Genomic DNA, 24,282 nt, shown 5'->3' with positions numbered 1-24,282 from the left:
TCCTTCCTTCCTTCCTTCCTTCCTTCCTTCCTTCCTTCCTTCCTTCCTTCCTTCCTTCCTTCCTTCCTTCCTTCCTTCCTTCCTTCCAGCCTTCCTTCATCAAATTGCCACTCCATCTTTCTTCCCTTCCTTTTCCCTTCCTTCTTCCCCGTCTTCCTTCCTTGAATGAATGTTCCCTCCCTCCCTCCATCTTTCCTTCTTCCTTCCTTTTTGACCCAATCAGTCCCCTCCCTCCAATCTATCTCCCCTTCCTTTTTCCCTTCTTTCTTTCCTTCTATCTTTCCCTTAGTCCTTCCTTCCTTCCTTCCTTCCTTCCTTCCAGCCTTCCTTCATCTTCACTTCTTCTTCCTTCCTCTTTTGATCCAATTGACCCTCCATCTTTCTTTCCTTCCTTCTTTCCTCCCTTCTTTCCCTTTGTCCTTAATTCCTTCCTTCCTTCCAGCCTTTCTTCATCTTCACTTCTTCTTCCTTCCTCTTTTGATCCAATTGACCCTCCATCTTTCTTTCCTTCCGTCTTTCCTCCCTTCTTTCCCTTTGTCTTTCCTTCCTTCCTTCCTTCCTTCCTTCCTTCCTTCCTTCCTTCCTTCCTTCCTTCCTTCCTTCCTTCCTTCCTTCCTTCATTCCTTCCTTCCTTCCTTCCTTCCTTCCAGCCTTCCTTCGTCCTCACTTCTTCTTCCTTCCTCTTTTGATCCAACTGCCCCTCCATCTTTCTTTCCTTCCTTCTTCCCCCTCTTCCTTCCTTCCTTGAATGAATCTGTTCCCTCCCTCCATCTTTCCTTCTTCCTTCCCTTTTGACCCAATCAGTCCCCTCCCTCCAATCTATCTCCCCTTCCTTTTTCCCTTCTTTCTTTCCTTCTATCTTTCCCTTAGTCCTTCCTTCCTTCCTTCCTTCCTTCCTTCCTTCCTTCCAGCCTTCCTTCATCTTCACTTCTTCTTCCTTCCTCTTTTGATCCAATTGACCCTCCATCTTTCTTTCCTTCCTTCTTTCCTCCCTTCTTTCCCTTTGTCCTTAATTCCTTCCTTCCTTCCAGCCTTTCTTCATCTTCACTTCTTCTTCCTTCCTCTTTTGATCCAATTGACCCTCCATCTTTCTTTCCTTCCGTCTTTCCTCCCTTCTTTCCCTTTGTCTTTCCTTCCTTCCTTCCTTCCTTCCTTCCTTCCTTCCTTCCTTCCTTCCTTCCTTCCTTCCTTCCTTCCTTCCTTCCTTCCTTCCTTCCTTCCTTCCAGCCTTCCTTCGTCCTCACTTCTTCTTCCTTCCTCTTTTGATCCAACTGCCCCTCCATCTTTCTTTCCTTCCTTTTCCCTTCCTTCTTCCCCCTCTTCCTTCCTTCCTTGAATGAATCTGTTCCCTCCCTCCATCTTCCCTCCTTCCTTCCTTCCTTCCTTGACCCAGGTGGACAACAGGAGGGTTAAAACAGTTTGAGAACGGCTGGATTACGTAACTAGATCTTGGTAACGTTCATACGTACGAACCGTCTAATTCCTCAGCCAGTTGGTTTGAATGGAGTGAAATAACGAGACCTGAGCAGTCGGGGCCATTAGGGGCCCGAGAGGCTCAACAATCACGGCCATTTCTTCATGAGGGTCTGTGATGTGGGTCAGTAATAACAGAGTCCTTCTGAGGTTTAGGAGGAGATGGCAGAGCTACTGTGTGTGTGTGTGTGTGTGTGTGTGTGTGTGTGTGCGTGTGTGTGTGTGTGTGTGTGTGTGTGAGGGAGTGACAGGATCTACAGTGTTTACATGAGAAACCATCTCCTCTTTATCTGTCGTCCTATTGGCCGAGAGCTCTGCAGAGAGAGGAAGTGGTCACTGATGGCGGCTGATTAACATCTGGTCTACGTGATGGATGGACACACACACACACACACACACACACACACACAGAGTTTAGTTTAACCACACTGTGCAGTCTGCAGTGTGGTAACGACAAACCTGCCCTGTGATTGGTGGTTGGAGTTAGGGGGCGGAGCCTGCAGCTGTGGCTCTGCTCTGACCTAACAACAACAACATCACTGTGACCTTTGACCCTCATTAGGGGCCCGACCCCCCCGGATGGGAACCATTGGATTAAACTATCTCTAAGTGTGTATATGATGTCGGTAAAGTAGCTCCGCCCACTTACACCTGCTCTCTACGTGGCTACTACATTACCCATGAGCCCGAGCGTTCACACTCTTTACGGAGGTGTGTTAGCATTAGCATCATTAGCACCATAGACGTATTATACATTGAGCATTGCGATATGTCAGCGCGTCGGCCATATTGGATGTGTCAGATCTGCCCTGTGAACTAAAACAAGTGAACAGACTGAACTTTCATTTACCCGTTCACACACACACACACACACACACACACACATGAATAGGCCTATATTTAGGAAACAGACAGACACTAAAAATACACATACTGTATATTACATGTAACACTCTCTGATGATTATAAATGTTAACTATTCCTCATATGTTTAGCATAAATGTAGGCACCAAACCGATTTTCTGATGATTTTACAGCTACCAGTGTTTGTAATGCTGTTACAGTGATGATAAATCACAGTTAAAGGACAATTCCAGGCGAATTCAACTCGGGGGTGTATTTTCCTATCATTTTAGGTCTAAAAGAAGGAATCTGAAGATTTTCAGTTTAATGTTTGAGTCGCCATCTGACGCTGTCTGTGGAAAAAAATTGCGGCTTTGAGGGCTGTAAACAGCCTAAACAGCGGAACTTATCCACTCCCATTCATCGTTGCCGTGGCGATGCGGGGACAGACACAACTACCGCAAAACAGGAGACATTAAACTGAAAATCTTCAGATTCCTCCTTTTAGACCTAAAATGATAGGAAAATACACCCCCGAGTTGAATTCGCCTGGAATTGTCCTTTAAATATTGCATCTACCGTAGATGACCAAATAATCGCCCGCGTGCAAATACGCGCCTGTGCTCTAATAGCCGCCGGGGTCCGAGCTCATTTTGCATAATAAACGCCGGTTCAATTAAACGCCCGGGCGATTAAGTGTTTACCATAGTCTTGCACAGAAAACAAAAGTTTTTTTGTCAGTCAGCCCCTCCTCTCGCTCTCTCTCTCTCTCGCATGCAGGCGCTCGCGCACGCGCACACACACACACACACACACACACACACACACACAGGCGCGCTAGACTGAGGGATATAGGGATATACGGTAGATAAATGCGCTAATACAGTGTTGAAATGACCGCAATCGACCCCCCCTTCCGTTATCATTCATAACACTGCTCTGATCAGCTCCCTGTGTCGCGGTTACACAAACTGTCTTTGTATTTATTGCCTGATGTCAATAAAGATGCGTCGGGGGAAAAAGTAGTTTTGTTCCAGTGGTGCTACGGTGACCTCCTTGTTCTTTGCATGATGGTCTGGTGCTGCTCATTGCAAAAATAAATTGTTGCCTGTAAATACGCGCCTGGTTCTTATAAACGCCTGGGCTCCAAGTCGATTTAGCATATTAAACGCCCGGGCTACTAAATGGTCATCTATGGTATGTCTATAAAAACCAGATCCTGACACGTAGACGTGACATCTGTGGGAGTGAAAAACTTTACTTGCCCTTAACAGACACAGTGCACATTAACAGGCAATTATTATCACAAAAGAAACAAAAAAATAATCTTGAGATTGGGCCTCACCTGTCACACAGAGATTCATATCACTGTGTAAACGTAGAGCACTGAGGTATAACAGCAGAAAAGTGACTGGAGTTGCATAGTTCCCCTTTGATACATTGTGTTTATATCCAGTTGCTGCATGCACAGAGAATCACACTGAAGCTCATATACACATTTCATTTATTTGTTTATTTGTAACGGGACTCTGCGTATTCATGAACATCCAAAATGTAAATACACCAGATAGGCTCATTTCCATCCGTATAGTCCCGCCGTTCACACAACAACAACAATTATACAAGGACGAAAATAGGAACAATGTACAGCATGGTACAAATACCATATCACAAAACCACAATACCTTATCACAATATCACAATAAAATAACATACCGTAGCTTCAGTAGGAAAGAGCAAGGAGTAGTAGTAAAATTAAGTGCATGTAATCGATAAAGGTGTCGTATAGCGCTGTTAAGATTCATTAAAGTGCATCTGTAATAAAGTGCTGGTTTATAAAGTGCCTGGAGGAAAGTGCCTACGATTTTTCGTAATCTAAAAAACAAAAAAACAAAAAGAAAAAATGACTGCCCTTAATGTTGGCAGACCTGGTTATCAGTTTTTTTTTGCTACAACTTTTTTTGCTACTACTACTACTTTTTTGCTAAATGCTACATATGTTGCTACATACGTATATCTATACAGATTCTTTTTTTAATAAAGTCTTTGCTCAGTTTTTGCTTGCCGATCTCTCCAATATGGCGGTGACGTTGACGTGCGACTATGATCAGCACCACGCTGCTCATCAAGTCCACTTCCTGTTTCCTGTTGCCCCAGCTCCAGGGCCCCACGGTGCCGCCCCTCCCCCCCGGAGGTTTAGGGGCCGATGACGACGATGAAGATACCTACGAGGAGGCGGAGCCTTACTTACCTGCAGAGACGACTGCGTCCAACACTGGTATCTGCACCTATACACACTCACACACACAGAACAGCGCTGTTTGTGGTGCTACATGTTATGGAAGCCCCGAGGGGACATGAGAGGTAAAAAAAATAAAATAAAATAAAAAGATTTCTTGAAACTTTTCTCACAAAAGTTCGTCCTTTTTTTTTCACCCACCACTTTTTTTTTTTTTTTTTACAAGGGGCTCCGTAACATTTGTTTATTCGGGTGTTTTAACTCCCTCAGTCGAGGACTAATGCTGCGTTCAAGACAACTCGGAAGTCGGAAAAAAACGAGCTCCGAGTTGTAAAAAATGAATTGAACGGCGTCGAACTCGGAAATTACAGGTTGGGAACTCGGGTATCATATCAGAGCTCCGACTTTCCGACTTGACGTCACGACAACATCAAAACATGGCGTCATGCCCTCGTCGTAAACGGTTAGAATTTAGAAATTTTAAGTTGTTTGTTGAGGTTTTAATGCATATTTTTGTGTATTATTGCAGTAGCCTATATGAAATACGTTTATATTAAACTGTGATTGTTGTATGTTGTGGAATTGCGGTTCCTCGTATGTGACAGGAATAAGGTTTAACTGTTATCAAGGCTGTAACGTTATATGTGTGCACTCATCTGCGGCGTCTCCTCTCCTCCAAAATAAACATCATTTACTGCTGCATTTAGTTTTCGGATTCAGCTATTAGCCACAATACGCCAAACTTCCTTCAGGTATCCATGTTTTTTTTCTCCCGAGTTCCCTATAATGTCTGGCTGCAGCCTGTAGGACACGGCCAGAGGGCCAGACGGCCAGGTGCTGTCACGTGACCTCATCCCTCCACTTGCCACACCCACAAACTCAAAGTTTTTGTTCGCCGTGACGCCGTGGCGTAGCGGTTTGCATTTTCGCTTGCGGTGTGGTGAATCCGAGTTCGATCCCCGCTGGTTTCACATTCCGAAAAATTTAGTTTTTTAATTTATATTCCAAGTTTACATTTTGAGTTTGATTGGGAAGTGTAATTGTGCCATTGGTTAGGTTTAGGCAATGAAGAAAGGAGTTGGTTAAGTTTAGTAAAAAGACCAGGTAGAGGCTAGACAGGCCAGGTAAGTAGAGAGAGTCCAGTAGGAAACTTGGAATATAAATTTAAAGACGAAATTTTTTCGGAATATGAAACCAGCAGGGGATCGAACTTGGATTCACCACACCACAGGCGAAAATGCAAACCGCTTCGCCATGGCGTCAAAACTGTCAGTTTCTCCATATTTTAGTTTACTAGCCAATCAGAGGGGGGAAAGGCGGGACTTTCCCGGACCTATCCTATGAAAAAACCCCCCCCGAAGAATTACGATGGCAAGTTACGTCGTCAAAATGTACCGGAACGTTTACTAAAGTTCAAATAATTGTTCATTCAATAAATATTCAATAGTAATTCATTCATTCATTACTTACTCTCTCTATCATCTAAATCACCTAAATCTACCGTGTCGGCCATCTTTACGTCGTCACGTGACAGCACCTGGCCGTCTGGCCCTCTGGCCGGGTCCTACAGGCTGCAGCCAGACCTGACTCCGAGTTCCTGCAATGCAATGATGTCTGAAGTCGGAAATTTCCAAATTGGGAATCCCGACCTCCGAGTTGTTATGAACGCAGCATAATAATCTGATGACACACACACAGGAAAAACACACACATCATCATGTGGCGGCATGTTCACGTGCACGCGGTAACGGTGACCTTCGTCTCCAGAGAGGGCGGAGTCAGACAGCAGTCACTACGAGTCGTACGGCGAGGAAGAGGAGGAGGAGGAGGAGGAGGAGGAGGAAGGCCGGGGGGGGCTGGTGAAGGACAGAGCCCACTACCTGCAGTGGAGCGCGTCGCAGCCCTGCCTGCGCCCCGCCCCCGAGTCCCGTCTCTGTGGTTACCTGTGGAGGAGGAAGTGGCTCGGACAGTGGACCAAACAGCTGTTCATCGTCAAGAACAGCGTGCTGCTGGTGAGGGGGCGGGGCCACGAGCTCCTCTTATATCAACCAATCAATCAATCAATCAATCAATCAATCAATCAATCAATCAATCAATCAATCAATCAATCAATCAATCAATCAATCAATCAATCAATCAGGCTTTATTTGTATAGCACTTTTCATGCCCATGGCAGCTCAAAGTGCTTCACATGTTAAAAACAAGCAATATAGGGGACATATATTGAGAGATATAGGGAACACATGTTAGGGAGACATACATAAATTCGCAAACACATACACATTCACACAATAATTTTAGAACATTGGATTTTATCGGGGAAATGCTATCTAATACTCACTCATTTGCAGTGGGGAAAACACTAGATACAATGAAGTAAAATAAATAAAATTGAGAAGAGGTGAAAGACACTAGGTAAAATGAAGTAAAATAGATAGAATGAGAAGATAAGAGAGATACTAGATCAAATGATGTAAAATAGATAAAAAGAGAAGACGAGAAAGACACTAGGTAAAATGAAGTAAAATAGGCAGGTGTAGTGGGATAAAATAGAGAAAAGAATGGATGAATTAAAATAGAATAAAAAAGATAATAATAGTAAACAAATAAATAAGAAAATAAGATAAATTAAATTAAATGCATGTGTCAGAATAATAGAAATAGTACGAATCAGTTAAAAGCTTCAGTTTGCTTTTAAAAATGTCCAGATTCTCTGCTCTCCTCAAGTCCTCCTTATAGACCAGAGCGGCATTTTTATGCAAATGAGAGTGACTGATGCATCCTGGGTAATTTAGGGGCAGCGCCCGGCATCCCTCCATTGTAAAGTTCAGCCTAACTGGCTTCTTGACAAACTAACTAACAACAAGTTGTCTATTAACAGGCTGTTTACAGACAACACTGAGCCAAAACCTCCCCGGTGATTCCACCAAATACGTGTAGATGTCTGGGTCAGACATTTCTGGCCACTGTGTGGAGTCATTGATCACTGTGGGAGGCTAAAGGAGCATACCGCTAGATTCATTCATTGTAGTTTTTCAAGATAGCGTGAACGGTGGGTTTCAAGGAGGGTGTCAAAATAATTATGAGACATAGTGCTACAAAAGAAACAAAAAATAAAACATTCAGATTGATTGTTAGTTAGTCTATGCTCCATCAGAACACAAAAAGCCACTGAGTGCAATTTAAAAATGCCGGGCGCTGCCCCTAAATTACCCAGGATGCATCAGTCATTCTCATTTGCATAAAAATGCCGCTCTGGTCTATGTCCGTTGAGAGGCTCCCCAACCTTTTCTAGAAATGTTACCACTTTTTTCTAGAATTAAAAAAAAACCTATTTTGGAGAATTTTTTACCACTTTTTTCTAGAATTGTTTTTTTATTTTTATTTATTTTTATACATTTTATCACTTTTCTAGAATTTAAAAAAAAAACTATTTTGGAGAAATTTTTACCACTTTTTTCTAGAATTGTTTTTTTTTTTGAGAAACTTTTACCACTTTCTTCTTGAATTGTTTTTTTTTGAGAAACTTTTACCACTTTTTTCTAGAATTGTTTTTTTTTTTTTAATTTTACCACTTTTCTAGAATTAAAAAAAAAACTATTTTGGAGAAATTTTTACCACTTTTTTCTAGATTTTTTTTTTTTTTTTGATAAATTTTACCACTTTTTCTAGAATCTTCTAAAAACTTTTTTGGGAGAAATTTTACCACTCTTTTCTAGAATTGTTTTTTTGAGAAATTTTACCACTTTTTCTAGAATTTAAAAAAAAAACTATTTTGGAGACATTTTTACCACTTTTTTTCCTAGAATTGTTTTTTGAGAAATTTTACCACTTTTTTCTAGAATTGTTTATTTGAGAATTTTTTTTTCTTTTTTTTCTTTTTTTCTTTTTTTAGAAATTTTACCACTTTTCTACATTAAAAAAAACAAAACTTTTTCTTTCTTTTCTTTAATTTTTTACCACTTTTTTTCTAGAAATGTTGCAACATTTTTGGAGAAATTGTACGACTTTTTCCAGAAATTTCTCTACAATATTTCCAAAAATGCATGCCACTGGCCCTAAGTTGAATGTATATTGACTAAAAGAGTAATGTTCATCAGTCTCAGAGCAAATATTAGTGTATTTCTAGTGTTTGCTTCAAAATGTCCAATGGGAGTCTGTGGTCTAAGTTGTGTCAATTTAGGGGTCCTTGATGTAAAAAAGTTTTGACAACCACTGTTCTAGAGGCTGCTGTGATAATCCAATGATGTGTGTGTGTGTGTGTGTGTGTCAGTGTTACAAGTGTGCGCAGGACCTGCTGCCTCAGCTGGAGCTGAACCTGCGTGGGTGTCACCTGGTCTACAAGTCCAAGAGCGGCGGCAAAATCCAGCACCAGCTCAAACTGGTTCTACTGGGATCAGAGACACTGGTGCTGGGATACAACAGCTACGAGCAGGCCGACGAGTGGAGGAGGGTCAGCACACACACACACACACACACACACACACACACACAGTTACATACAGTACATCATATATCAAGTGTTTAGTTTAAACATCAATTTACAAAAATCTTGAGTAACCCTTTAATTTACAGGTCGCTAGTTACGTGATAATTATCAAGAAAATGCCAAGAAATAGAAACAGCCTAGAAATAACCGTCAATTTCGTAGTAATGTCATGTTTTTTTTCATAAAGGCAAAAGATTTCACATGCTTTTAATGCTTTGAATTTTTTGGGAAAGGACAAGATTTTTTCTGCACCAGATCCTTGTCAATTACCGTCAATTATTTCGGGGATATTTTTACGCAATCAGTTGTTATATCTTGGCTATATTTCTAGACATTATGATGCAATTACCTGTTATTTCTTGGCTATTTCTTGAAATTATCACGTCATTAGCGTGATAATAAATTTTAAAGGTTACTAAATTTTCTCCTACAGTAAATCTGTGTGTGTGTGTGTGTGTGTGTGTGTGTGTGTGTATTGCAGGTGATAGAGGAGGTGAGCGTTGGAGGTGACTTGGAGACTCACAGTTCATCGTCTCTGATGATCAGATCAGACCAGCTGCTGTCCTGCAGGGTGAGACACACACACACACACACACACACATGCACACACCTACACACACACACACACACACACACACATGCACACACACACACACACACACACACACACACACACACACACTGACTTCCTGTCTTCAGTCCAGTACAGTGCTGTCGGACTCTGAGGAGGACGAACGACCTCCTTCGACTCGTCACAGCCTCCACAGAGACAAAGGTATTGACCCTGGATCAGTGGTGATTGGTCATGTGACACACTGACGATGTCGCGGATTGTTTTAGATTTAAAGTCCCAGTCTGTAACTTATTTGGCCTTTTATTATCAAAAATCAAACATGTCTTTCATAAATCCGTATTTGACTGAAGGTGAATCACAGCCGCATACAAATGAAAGCTTTCTGGTTCCTTAGAATGAGTTGTTACAAGTTGTTACAAATACATAAGTGGGCGACGCACCGAACCGAGGCGGCCATGTTGCATCGTGACCGTAGGTAACCACGGAAACTGAGCGGAGCTGTGGGCTCGGCCTGTTAAAACTGTCACCACTGTGTAGTGTGAGGAAGGACGGAGGCACCGGTGTTGCATTCAGGTGCAGTCAGGCAGACGGCCGTCGGCAAACCAACCAGATGTCATTTTACTCCACCAGAGAAAGACAAAGGTAAAACAATACCACATCACCATGACAACATATTGTCAGGCCTGTATTGTTTTGCCTCGTGCTGGCGGACCACTTGTTTACATAGACGCTTGTTTATCCTGTTACATGCAGCGTCTGTTGTCTGTCTGACGTCTGCCCGATTTCACCTGAATGCAACGTTCAGATATGCAACCGCACCGCTACATGGGGGGAATTCCTACATACTGAGGCTTTAAAAAAAAAAAAAAAGTTATCTTTATGGATATGAATGAATGAATGAATGAATGAATTTATTTATTTATTTCAGTATATATCAAGCTTATATAACCGAAAGGGTGTAGGTTGAAGCCAAAGCTTATATTCCCCTACCCCTTTTACCTTAAAAAATTAAAATAAAATAAAAAAATATATGAAGAGTTCATTTGCAAAAGCAGATAAATGCCATTTTGAAAAAAATGAGCTGAGGCTTTGTAATTATTCTTTGCAAAGTGTTGTTTTCTATAAAACTTTATTTTTTTGAGATATGTCTGTTTTGTTACATCTCAAAGTCACTCAACTTTGGTTTGACTGATATCACCTTATGTAAATGAAAAAAAAAAGAAAATCCTAGAATTTTTTTAAAACGGAGTAATCTCCTTTTGCAAATGAACTCTTCATATATATACGCATTAATACAATAGGATCAGATCACAGACATTTGAAATTAATCAGTAGGCTACACTTAAATTTCTGATCACAACAAAATAAAGAATTGTACACAGCGCATAACCCAAAATAGTACAAAATCATTGAACTTCATTTTCCATACTGTAACGAGAAATGATGTTGTTCTTATAAAGTTTTTTAAAGCTGACTAGAGTACAGCATCATTTAATATGCATATATATATCAAACTGTGACGTGTGCCGTGACAGGTTTCCTGAACGTGCTGATGAACTGTCAGTGGCAGAGTCTGCAGTGTCAGGTGGAGGACGGACTCCTCAACATGTTCGCCGAGGAGGAGGAAGAGGAGGAGGAGGAGGAGGAGGAGGAGGAGGAGGAGGAGGAGGGGAAGGGGGGAGGGGGGAGGAAGAGTGGGCGTTCCCCTCAGTACACGGTCCAGCTCAGAGGCTGTGAGGTCAGAGCCGGGCCCGACCCGGACCACTCCTACAGGATCACGCTGAGCATGCTGGGGGACCAGGTGGCCGTGCTGGAGGTGAGACTCAGGACTTTGATTTGATTTGATTTGGATTCCCATTCGCTGATGTAGTTTACATCAACTATTCTTCCTGGGGTCCGATCAGTGCAACAATAAAGTAGTTGAAGTAAATAAACTTCTGGGTGCATGTTTGAGTCGCCATCTGACGCTGTCTGTGGCTTTGAGGGATGTGACTTCAATCCGCTCCCATTCATCGCTGCCGTGGCGACGCGGGGACAGACACAACTACCGCAAAACAGGAGACATTAAACTGAAAATCTACAGATTCCTTCTTTTAGACCTAAAACGTTAGGAACATACAGCCCCCAGTTGAATTTTCCCGGAATTGTCCTTTAACTGTAACTTGTACCAATAAACTGCATGTGCTGCGTTCAGGGAACATTTAAAGGGATAGTTCAACATTTTGGCAAATTGGCCCATTGCCATAATCCCTATAGTCATAGCAGTAGGTTCGTTACCTTTAATTGTAGGTGTAAGCTATTTTCAGTACGGCGGAGCGCAGCAGCTGGCTGCTCAGAGCTACGCTATGGAGGCTAACGGAATTTCTTGGTTTCCCTCATTAAACTCATCAAATTCAACATCCCAAAACTCCACAGCGCTTTTGTAGACAAGTTGTGAGCTGCACAACCACCACGCTATGAGATAATGACGGAACGATACGAAACGGAGCTGTTTTCGAGGTAAATTCATACAAAACCGCTGATGCGCGTTGCGTTCAGGGACAGTTTTTCAGCAAGCAGTCTCCGTATTTACCCTGTATTTACCTCGACAATGGCTCCGTTTCGTATCGTTCCGTCATTATCTCATAGCGTGGTGGTTGTGCAGGTCACAACTTGTCTACAAAAGCGCTGTGGAGTTTTGGGATGTTGAATTTGATGAGTTTAATGAGGGAAACCAAGAAATTCCCTTAGCCTCCATAGCGTAGCTCTGAGCAGCCAGCTGCTGCGCTCCGCCGTACTGAAAATAGCTTACACCTACAATTAAAGGTAACGAACCTACTGCTATGACTATAGGGATTATGGCAATGGGCCAATTTGCCAAAATGTTGAACTATCCCTTTAAGTTGTGCCTTTTGCTCAATACATAACATAGTCTACCTGTGAGGCGTTTAGGAACATCTGTTAATTTTACCGTCTTTCGCTCTGTCTCTCGTCCCTTTAGGTCTGTAGCTCCGAGGAGAGGGAGCGCTGGCTGAAGCTGCTGCAGGACGGAGCTGCCAGTCGCCATGACAACAACAACACACAGGCGGAGCACGCAGGCGGAGCTCTGAGGTGAGTGTCTGTCGAACACATCACACCCGTACTAGAGTCACTGGAAAAGAGAGTAACGACACGCATCGGTCCAATGGCAGCGCCTCCTGGTGGAGGAATATGGGTTTTACAAAAGAACTGACATCTCTGCATTGTTGGTGAATGAGCAAGTGTGGTGTTTTCAATAATTTAAGGACATTTATAGATCACCCACGTTAATAGCATCATTGAGGATCCTTTACAGATAAACATTAACACATAGGCGAGTGAAAAAAAAACAAAAAAAACAACAGTTGTCTACATTAATGTTTCAATCTACATTTTGTAATAAACAAATTATAAGTATAATCTGATATGACCAAGACACCTAAAAACAAAAACACGGCCGTTTTCATCAATTTACAAGCAAGTGGGCAACACACATACATTGGAGTGAATGGGTTTTCTGGGCGCTTCTGCAATACCCATATCCTGCCACTAGGGGCGCAAAACCCTTAAACCCTTAAACCCTTAAACCCTTACCACGGGAGTCAATGGTGGTGTCGTTACTCTCTCTTCCAGTGCTCTAACCCGTACGATCTTCACTGGTGCATGTTGTCGCGGTGACGGTAGTGATCTTCCTCCTCTTCCTCTTCTTCCTCCTCCTCAGTGGGCTCCAGACCCGGAGGTTTCCCACCTCCAACACCTACATGGACGACCCGTTCCACCTGAGCGCGGCGGGCCGGGACCAGCCCGTCTACTCCAACACCTCCATCCTGGAGCACATAGTACGACGTTCCCACCACCACAGACGGCCTGACAGCTCTACTCAACTTTGTTACCTTTTTACAAATAGAAAACATGCAAATAACAACGACCACAGCAGAAGCAAATCATATATTTAAGTGTACTATACAACAAAACAATCTTAGTTAGTTAGTTAGTTTTAAGTTTATTTCGGACATGTTAAAAGAAATAAAACATAATACAGAAATGGACAGACATAACATATAAAAGCTTTGCAAAAACAACATATGAACAAAAAAAAATATATATATAGCCTATATATATAATAAAAAAATAAAATAAAATAATTGAAAATAAAGGTAATTAGATTTTTTTTGTTTGTTTCATCCGAAAAGGAGTGGGAAGAAGTAAAACTTATTTACTCCCACCCCTTATTCATAATTTATCTATCAAGTTATCTAGTCATTATAATCTATACAGTAAGTTAATTTATTTTTTAACTGGATTTATTCTAATATATTATTACATTTATATACATATAGATTTTTATTCTAACATATGATTACTAATCTTTATCTCTCTATATAGTCATATACATATAAAAAACAAAACAAAAAATGTTATGTCAAATTGTAAAATTTTGAAAATACTGGAAGAATGTTATGTCAAAAATGTAACATGCAGAAAAAATGAATATGTGAGTATTGGGGGCGGGACTAGATAAGCTTTTGCTTCTCCCGCTTTCCCTTTCGGTCATGTGTATTGTATTAATTGGATTGAGATGATGTGTGATGATGATGACTAATTGACATGCCCGAAATGAACCAAATAAATAAATAAATAAACATATGCAAACACATTCATACATACAAAGACAAACTGAAAGTAACACGAACTGAGCAACAAATAAACTAAGTCGGTAAATAATACCCAAATAAATAATAATAAGCACCTTGTGGTTGTCAGAATCTAAAGATGAAGAAAAAATATTAATAATACAAATGAAACATTAGTGACAGAAGTAAATACAAACAAATAAACTAGAGAATGCATTTCCTGAAGGAAATACGGGTGAATGCTGAAAACTGGAAGCTGAATGAGCTGAATAAATTGTTGAAACAATGCTGAATTAAAGGGACATTGTGTAAGTTCTCATGTTATCTATTCACGAAAATCGATTATTTGGTTCTTCAGTCTGTTTTTCATTAACCAGTAATCCCCCCCATCAACAAACTGAAGTGTTCCTTTCAGCTCTGAATGAGCCGTTCATATCGTTCATATCTACATCGAGGAGGAATGGAGCGTTACACTGATGCTGCATTCACCTGCAGTCGGGCAGACGGCCGTCGCTAACAAACCAGACGTCATTTTAGTCACAGAAGTCCAGAGAAAGCCGGTAAAACAATACCACATCGCCATGACAACATATTGTCACGTGTATTGTTTTGCCTCGTGCTGACGGACCACTTGTTTACATAGAGGCTTGTTTATGCCGTTACGTGCAGCGGCTGTCGTCCGTCTGCCGTCTGCCCAATTTCACGTGAATGCAGCATGAAAAATACGACTGAGTTGCTTGAGATATACAACCACACCACTAGATGGGAGTAATTCCTACACAATGTACCTTTAAGTGAAGAAACTGCTGAAGCAATCTCGAAAAGATGAAACAATATCTGAAGAGTAAAACTAAAACTGTATGAAACTGTATGAAATGATTGGAAATTACTTGAATTGTTGAAGATTAGTATGAAGAAATTGAAAGGCTGAAGTCTACTTAAATATATTTAAAACTGATAAATAACTATAAAATAACAGTAAAGTAGCAGTAGTGATGATCTTCAAGTTATCGCAAGATTCCCATCCTCCAAAAATTCCAAAAACAAATTTAAAGAGGAACTATGCAAGTCCGCTGTGTTGCTAATCCTCCTCTTGGCCATGTGCATTTGAGAAATCAATCCATAAAGCAGTAGATAACGCTATTTATCATATACGATGTTATGACGTGTATATTTGTGTAGTTTAAAGCAACACTATCTACTGGTACTCTGGTTGAGAAGAGCAACTGTCTGTCGTGTCTCATTGAAGGTGTAACTGGAACTATAGTTTGCGTGGCGGAGGGATATGAGAGTGAAGGGGTGGCTCTAGTTTTTTGTCAGCAGTGTGTTTCTTTCTCCAACGTGCAGCTCCACAGCTCCCAGGATTCAGTTCGCTGCAGCTCGGTGTCGTCCAAAGACTCAGTGACCTACAGCAACGCCGTCCTAAGAGAGAAAAGTGAGTCGCATCACGCCAACGCTAACGTCTCATCACTGCTACTCTAAGGCTAAGACTCTACATCAGGGGTTTTCAAAGTGTGAGAGAGTGAGCCCCCCTTAATGAAAAATAAACAGCTGTGCGCCCCCCCCCAAAAAAAGAGAGAAGTTACTATGACCAAAACAATATTTGATTCATTAAACATAAATTGGTCCTTCCTGTAGGATTTGTTTGATTTACAAGCTTGTTTCTCAGCATATTAATTATCATGACAACATAGCACTGACGAATAAACCTAAACATTGATACAGAACTGTACCACACTCATCACACAAGCAGCTCCATGCTCTCCCTGTGTGATCATCTGGGAAGCAGTCTGAGGTTGAAGTTTATATCAATGCACAGGTGACACTGTGACAGGTCTCCACTGTACGTCTTGACCACATGTCAGCTGTTCAGCTGTAGTAGAGGAAAACTCCGCTGTTTACAGCTCCGCCGCGACGTGCATTTTTTTTTTTTTTACACGCGGTATACAGCTGATCCTATGTATTTATCTGAGCTTGGTCACTGTGAGGCACCGGGTCGCTTTGAGCTGCTTCATATAAAGTTATAGCTACCTGATGCTGTCAGCACCTGACGCTCTTTCTAACCAGAATAGTTCCACAGCCGACGTACTAGTGCTACATTCAGCTGAGGCCAGCTGAGCTCCGCTCTCCCTGCAACACAGTCTCTCTGATCACTCGCTCTGAGCGTCACATATCGCCGCGGAGGGGATTGCATCGGGGCACCTTGGGCGTCAGTGCACAACACGAAAGGGCCCTGACCAAGCGTCAGTGTTGCTCCCTAACACATCAGTCGAGCATAATCGCAGTCTGTGTGTTACAAGATCGTTTTATCATATCGCAGTATAATAATATATAATATAGTATATATAATTGCAAACTATAGGCTAGTGCAAAAACATTAATCATTTAGCCCTATGTGCAAGTGACATGATGTAACTCATCTTTTGTTTGAATGTTTTCAGTTTTTCTTTTTTTCTTTTTCTCATGTCGCGCCTCCCCTCAAACTCTCTGGCGCCCCCCAAGGGAGGCGCGCCTCACACTTTGAAAACCCCTGCTATAGGCTACTTATACTTATAGACCGAATCTCCTTGTTGTTTACATTCTACTTCCTGGTAGAAAACCAGCTGTAATTTGAATGAGATCAATAGTAACGAACGAGAGTTTAGCTATCATATTTTTCACGCCCTATCACCGTTTAGACAAATCTGAAATGGTTGAAGAAACATTACTATTTCTGTGTGTGTGTTTTGTGTTGCTATGTGTTGTATTTATTCAGTTTGGGGGAATCACAGTGTCTAGAAAGCATCAATGGCTGCAGCTGACTGGGACAGCTAACGGTAGCTAAGCTAACGGCGGTAGCTAAGCTAACAGCAGGACGTCAGCTGTTAAAACCCTCCCGTTGTGGGACACGACATGAAACTACTCCAGTTAGCTCAGTCATGTTGGAACTCAGATATCCGCTGGAGAAAATATTTCTTCATGGAGCGTTTATTGAGTCACTGAGTTATTAAAGTTAAACAGGTAGCTAACCGTTAGCCCAGCTAATCTATGATAACCATGACTAATTACAAAAATGTGCACACATAAATAGTAATGTTTGTCCAATCATTGGTTTTATAAACTTTACAAACATCAGATTAGTCTAAACGGTGATATAGTGACATGAAAAATTAGATAAATATAGTGAAACTGATAATACTGTGTGTGTGTGTGTTTTGCAGATAGGTACAAAGGCGAGGTGGAGCGCGGCGTCCAGAAGCTGGAGCTGACCATGAAGAGGACGGTGCAGCTGAGGGCGGGGTCAGAGATCAACCTGGCCACGGCCGGGAAGCAAAACAAGCGCACCTCCTTCAGACAGTCGCTGGCCGTGTGCACCGAGCGCGCGCAGGTACAGTAGGAGGGGGAGCAGTCGACAGGGAGGCGTAGCTACGTGGTGCTGAGTGGGTGTGTGACGAGATCTCGCGAGATTAAACACGACAATATTTCTCGTCACATTAAAAATCTGTCGCTGCCGCTACTTTTAAAGTCCTACAGGAAACACTGCACATAAAACTGTTTGCACTTGAAAAAAAGAAAGGAATATTTAAAGGGACAACGAGGAGTTTTGGAAAAGCGAAGTGTTTTCACTACATTTATGAGCCTCCGCACCGTGAAATTCTTTGACCGATGCAAGACAGACTCATGTTTTCATTCATCAAGAATTAAAGTCAGAGGTTGGAAGACGATCACATACCGTCGTAGTTCCCACCATAAACGGAGATTCGGCGGCGTTATTCTCATGACTCGCCACGAAACCGAAAGTAAAGAAACGCTGGTCGGCTCGCCCAGCATTTCCACCACCACTAATAATAACAAAATAACCATAGAGACAAAACCATAGATTTATCGAAAATGGAGCCATTAACAAGTGGTAACGTAGATTCATCCACATTAATATGAGACTTTTTTATAACCAAATAGAAACTCCTCGTTGTCCCTTTAATTTTATTTATTCTATTTCAACTTTTATAAATTTTAGTTTTAGTTTCAATTTGTGGAAGAAGTTTATTAAAAGCTCATGCTTACATTATGCATGTAATAAAACATTTCAAAATGCAAGTGCAACTCTGTTAAATAAAGTCTGTTGGTCCAGTCATATGTTTTGTCATTGTGTAGTTTTCTTAAAATCTCGTCTCGTCTCGTTCTCGTGAGATGAGTGTATCGTCACACCCCTCGTGCTGAGTCACTGAGTTTCTCATTTTGCTGAACACCTGACACTGTGTTGACAGAAGGATTTCCGCCATGTTTGATCTTTGTGAAATGAATGAATATGAACTTGTGCAGGTCGGCTTCCTGAACCCTCTGCTGAGACGGACGGCCTCGGCCAAGAACTCCCTGCGTCGAGCTCCGTCAGCGCTTTTCATCGAACACGGGAAGGTTTTCCAGAGGAGGAAGGTCAGTGACACACACACACACACACACACCTTTATAGTATCGACTTCACAGACAGAAACGTGTGTGAAAATCGTGAAGAAACCAAAATGGAGGACGATGAGTTTCTCTAATGAGACAGTAGCTGTGTCTCAGTTCAGTGGCTTCTTCTTTCAGAGGACGCATTGCGGAAGCAGGAAGTAACTGTGGTGGCAAAAATTAGTTCTGTTTGTTCAATGAAGAATTAAAAAGAAAAGTTTGGACTGGAGAGACTGGAGTCTTTCTGGTTACGGATTCTAAGGAGTTTTATTCTACAATAGTTTTACAACAAACTGCTGGTTTCTCTTCATGAACCGTGGTGTTTTAAACAGGTCGAGCTCAGAGAGTTTTATCATCACACTATTCACTCACATTAGAAATAAAACTTTGACTCCCATTCACTCACATGGAGACTTTTTCCGAATTGAGTTCCCATGGCGACCGTTATTTCCTGCTTCCGCTTGAGACACAGCTACTGTGAGTCGATCGTGTTGTTGCCATAGTTACAGTAGCCTACACCAGCTGCCCTTCTTGTGGTTTTCCATTGGGCTCAGTTGGCGGCCATGTTTGTTTGTGAGCTGTCAACATCCGACAACATCTGATTGGTTGATGGTTCCCTAGTCTCTTGCTCTGATTGGCTGTTGCAGGTCTGGACTGGCATCTTCAATATCAATATCAAACATGGTTGATAGCCTATAGACCGAATCGCCTTGTTGTTTACATTCTACTTCCTGGTAGAAAACCAGCACGTAATTTGAATGAGATCAATAGTAACGAACGAGAGTTTAGCTATATATCATATTTTTCACGCCCTATCACCGTTTAGACAAATCTGAAACGATTGAAGAAACATTACTATTTCTGTGTGTGTGTTTTGTGTTGCTATGTGTTGTATTTATTCAGTTTGGGGGAATCACGGTGTCTAGAAAGCATCAGTGGCTGCAGCTGACAGGGACAGCTAACGGTAGCTAAGCTAACAGCGGTAGCTAAGCTAACACCAGGACGTCAGCTGTTAAAACCCTCCCGTTGTGGGACACGACATGAAACTACTCCAGTTAGCTCAGTCATGTTGGAACTCAGATATCCGCTGGAGAAAATATTTTTTCATGGAGCGTTTATTGAGTCACTGAGTTATTAAAGTTAAACAGGTAGCTAACCGTTAGCCCAGCTAATCTATGATAACCATGACTAATTACAAAATTGTGCACACAGAAATAGTAATGTTTGTCCAATCATTGGTTTTATAGACTTTACAAACATCAGATTAGTCTAAACAGCGATATAGTAACATGAAAAATTAGATATATATAGTGAAACTCTCGTCCGTCACTATTGTTCTCATGCTGGTTTTCTACCAGGAAGTAGTTGTAAACAACAAGGAGATTCGTCCTATTGATATTGATGAATCAGTCAGGAGTTGTTGAATTAAATGTTCATATTGACACAAAACACACAAAGAAACGTTGATGTTGTTTCGACAGGAGTGGGAAACCAAAGCTGCTGCTTGACACCATCATCATCATCATCATCATCATCATCATCACCGCCCACAGCCACAGTCCAGCAGCCGGTGTTGTCACTCAGAGTGTGTGTTTCTAACCACACGCTTTACACACACACACACACACACTCACCGAGCACTTTTATCACCTGGCACCTTGCTCCTCCACTCAGCCAATCAGGAAGCGGCGGCTTAAAGCGTAAAGATCCTGCAGGTCCAGGTGAGGTTGGAGTGAAGAGGAGCAGAAACTTGAGACTGCAGTGGACAGACAGACGAGGACACGCGTCACTTCACTTGTGAACCAATGAGATGAGCTGTTTTTTTGTCCGTTTCAATCCTTTTTGTATTTCAATGAAAACAGTTTACGCCCTGAGGGCTCAACTCACCACGACACAACTACAGCAAGTGTTTCTGTGGGGACACAATAAAGTGAGGGACCAGGCTAAAAGCTAATGCTAGGCTAATATGATCAATATGATCAATACCATGTGGATCATGTGATATTGACGTTCTAATAAACCAAACAAACTCAGCTTATTGTCAAACCCACTAACAGGAAGCTGTCTACACAACTTTTAATGGATAATTAGCATTTTTTACAATCTGGACCTTATTTCTAGCATAAAATACGATCATTTACTCACCCAGATAACTTTGGTGTCATTACAAGTCGTTCCGGCGAAATTAACTCCGCCGCGTATATCCGTATAATGCGAGAACACGGGGCAGCGCAATGCAGCCTCTAAATAACACATTATCCGCCGCGAAACTCGTTCATTTCACCAATATTTAGTTCTGATAGGCTAGTGCTATTCCCCTCTGAGTCCGGGGTTAGCTGTTATCAACATCCGGGGTCTGTAGGTTGACCTACTGACCTCTGACCTGGATGATGTCATCTCTGAGCGCCACGCGGCTTGTTGCTAGCGCTAATGTTAATGCTACGGTTCGTTTCTGGGTCATTCCAGAATTGGAGGACATTTCATGTCCCACCCATTCATTTTCAATAAATCATGCATGAAATTCCAAAACTTGCATTTGTGGTGAAAATTATAATTACTCTGAGACAAAATATAAATATAGTTATACAAAAACTGGTTCCAAAATATTATTTAAAATACAAAATAACTCTAAGCACCCCCTAAAATGGCCTTTTTCTCTTGTCCCACCCTCTTAATGGCCAACATGCATGTCAAATAAACCGGTTAAAATAAGTTTAAAATTTTAATTTTTTTGTATGATTTTGTTGATTTATGTCTTTTGTAAGTGTAAAAACAATTAGTTTAATCATAAACATATTTTAAATAAAAGTAATTTTGCACTAAAGTTGTGTCCCACAACATCCACGCAACCCTGTTACCAAAACCTTTTTAGCAGAGAAGAAGAAGAAAAAGAAGTATGAGACACATGACACAAAATAATTTGTATTATCAAACTGTTAGATAATAGCATGGGTAGACACAAGGTAAGTCCTCTCTTCTATTTTTCATATTTTTCATATTTCGTCTGCCCTGATTGAGTGCGTCACTCTAACCAATGCAACCCTGTTACTCATATTACCAGAATAAGGCAAAATATTTTCAAAGTTTTCTTTGTTCCTTTAAATAACTAAGTTTGTTCTCAACCTTACAGTAACATTACATTCCATAGCTAGCATCTTTCTTCTGCTAAACAGCTGACATAAGCATTGATTTGCAACCCTGTTACTCGCAACCCTGTTACTCCAGAGTAACAGGGTTGCGATTTATGTCATAATCTACAATCAAAAGTAATGAATCTATTCAACCCTGTTACTTTGTTCAACCCTGTTACTCTAATTTCAACCCTGTTACTCTAATTTCAACCCTGTTACTGTGTAATTTATCTTAAAATTATCTTAAATGACTGTATCAGCTCATGAGGGTCTATCCTATTGTCATTTTGGTAGTGTGTATGATTATATTTATTATGTATTTTGGCAAATATTTATAGATAAATACTTATATAATACCTTTACAGGTTCCTGAGTATTGGTAACAGGGTTGCACCAAGCAGCACACACAATATATAAAATATCTAATAAAAAGTGTCACTTTGAGTCCTGAGCTGGCCAAACATAATTATTTGATGATTAATTACCTGTATTTCTTAAATATATAGCAGAAAATGATCAAATAAATAGTAAAATTTTGAGGTGTTTCAGTCCTTAAATGTCCTCCAATTCTGGAATGACCCTTCTACGTGTTTCTGACTTGTCAGAACAAAATGAGCAGCTGGATGAAGTTCAGCTTCCACAGGCTTCCTCTCCTCAACCTGGACTCACTAAAGCTCCGGCTAGTTGAGATAAAAACGGACCCAAATGCCGAAGCAGAATGATTATTATCAGAATGAGCCGCGCAGCGCTCAGAGATGACATCATCCAGGTCAGAGGTCAGTAGGTCAACCTACAGACCCCGGATGTTGATAACAGCTAACCCCGGACTCAGAGGGGAATAGCACTAGCCTATCAGAACTAAATATTGGTGAAATGAACGAGTTTCACGGCAGATAATGTGTTATTTCTGTGTTAGTTCTTGCATTATACGGATATACGCGGCTCTCGGCTGGAGCTAATTTCATCACAACGACTTGTAATGACACCAAAGTTATCTGGGTGAGTTAATGATCTTATTTTATGCTAGAAATAAGGTCCAGATTGTAAAAAAAACACAAATTATCCTTTAAAGTCAAGAAGAAAAACAACTAAAGGCCCCAAACCGGTCCCTCGCTTTATCGTGTCCCCAGAAACACTTCCTGTTGTCACACCAAAGAACTTGTAGTTTGCTTGTGTCTTTGTGTGTTTTCTGAAGTGGTAGTGAGTTGACCCCTCAGAGCCACCGTAGTTTTGTTGCAGATGAGCATCACTTCCTGTTGAGGCACGTTCACCACATGGTTCAGGACTTCCTTCCTTCTTTAGTTAGAGCAATTTAGCAGGATACTCTGACCATCTGTGAAAAAAATTATTACCACTAGCTTTCTTTACCATTGTGTTCCTGTAGGTGTCTAGTAACAGCTCTCAATTTATTTATTTCCAAATCCATTGGGAAAATTCTGGAGAGTCAATCAAAGTTAAGGTGCCCAGAGGGCTCGGGTGAAAAAAAAGAAAAAAAATGAAAATTCTAATTTAAGCTTGTGAGATGTCTAACTAGGGGTTTTAAGGGGTGCTGAGTTCATTTCAACCATTAGTTTTGAGTAAAAATGTTTCCCTGACCATATATTATTGGTATATTTGAGTTATAGTGTATGGCAAAGGGTATAGTAAAAGTCATTGTTGAACAGATTCTAGCCTATTCTAAATCTAAAGATTCCATTCTAAAAATAAATAAATAAATAAAATGAAAATAAAAAAGAAGAAAGAAATACAAAATACTTCAGAAGAGTACACTAGTTAGAAAAAAAAAACACAAATAGTGGGAACATACCGCACACTAGACTGGGTTATGAGGATCTTTAGTTTATTTCAGAGCAACGCGTTACGCTTGTGGCTTCTTCAGGCTCATGCTGAGACCAGGAAGTCAGGGGATTTTTAAAGGAAATGGTAGGCGACTCAATCAATTTACATAAGTAATTGAACAAGGTGAAAACATATTTAACAATCAAACATCAATGGCTGGGGAGTACCATAGAAATGGATAAAACATATATTTAAGTGCATTCAGCAGCTTTACAGCAAATTTGAGTACAGGTGTACCTTCAGTGATTCACTTACAGAAAGGCAGTGTCTACACAACAATACAACACAAACAGGTCATATACAAATAGGCAATGTCATCCATCATAACATCAAAAATATATACATACCGAGGATGAACACAGGTGTTAATAGTGAGGATAATATCACTCAAGTAGAGCAACAATAGGCAGATCATCTTTCCGTCATTTTCAGTCAGACCAGACCAGTCATACTTCAGAAGAGTGATGACACCAACTGTGCACATGCATGATACCCAGTACATGAGTGTGGTTTCTATGGTCATGATGCCCTCTGGAAGGATTGAGAGGGAGCATTGCATCATGGCAAATATTTTTGGAGAACAAACACGATTTTAAGGTATGATAGTTACCTTTTGACATAATAATAGTTTTTCC

At 41.0% G+C, this 24,282-nt stretch overlaps 1 protein-coding gene across 1 annotated transcript in view; it reads left to right on the top strand.

The window, feature by feature from the left end:
• LOC146980758 (actin filament-associated protein 1-like 2) overlaps positions 1–20,763 on the top strand; it is a 38,688-nt gene extending 17,925 nt beyond the window's left edge. Inside the window, exons 5-16 of the mRNA XM_085785757.1 lie at positions 4,474–4,594; positions 6,323–6,567; positions 8,829–9,008; positions 9,526–9,615; positions 9,744–9,819; positions 11,154–11,434; positions 12,599–12,708; positions 13,337–13,454; positions 15,597–15,684; positions 17,450–17,616; positions 18,552–18,662; positions 20,159–20,763. Of these exons, the coding sequence (XP_085641883.1) occupies positions 4,474–4,594; positions 6,323–6,567; positions 8,829–9,008; positions 9,526–9,615; positions 9,744–9,819; positions 11,154–11,434; positions 12,599–12,708; positions 13,337–13,454; positions 15,597–15,684; positions 17,450–17,616; positions 18,552–18,662; positions 20,159–20,185 (1,614 nt within the window). The 3' untranslated portion in view covers positions 20,186–20,763. The remainder of the gene's footprint in view (positions 1–4,473; positions 4,595–6,322; positions 6,568–8,828; positions 9,009–9,525; positions 9,616–9,743; positions 9,820–11,153; positions 11,435–12,598; positions 12,709–13,336; positions 13,455–15,596; positions 15,685–17,449; positions 17,617–18,551; positions 18,663–20,158) is intronic.
• Positions 20,764–24,282: the final 3,519 nt, after the last annotated feature.

Source organism: Trachurus japonicus, chromosome 9 (assembly GCF_045865225.1).
Source record: "Trachurus japonicus isolate A0001 chromosome 9, Traja_1.0".
NCBI lineage: Eukaryota > Metazoa > Chordata > Actinopteri > Carangiformes > Carangidae > Trachurus > Trachurus japonicus.
Note: the sequence above shows the minus strand (reverse complement) of the source record. Positions and strands in the feature narration are given on the sequence as shown.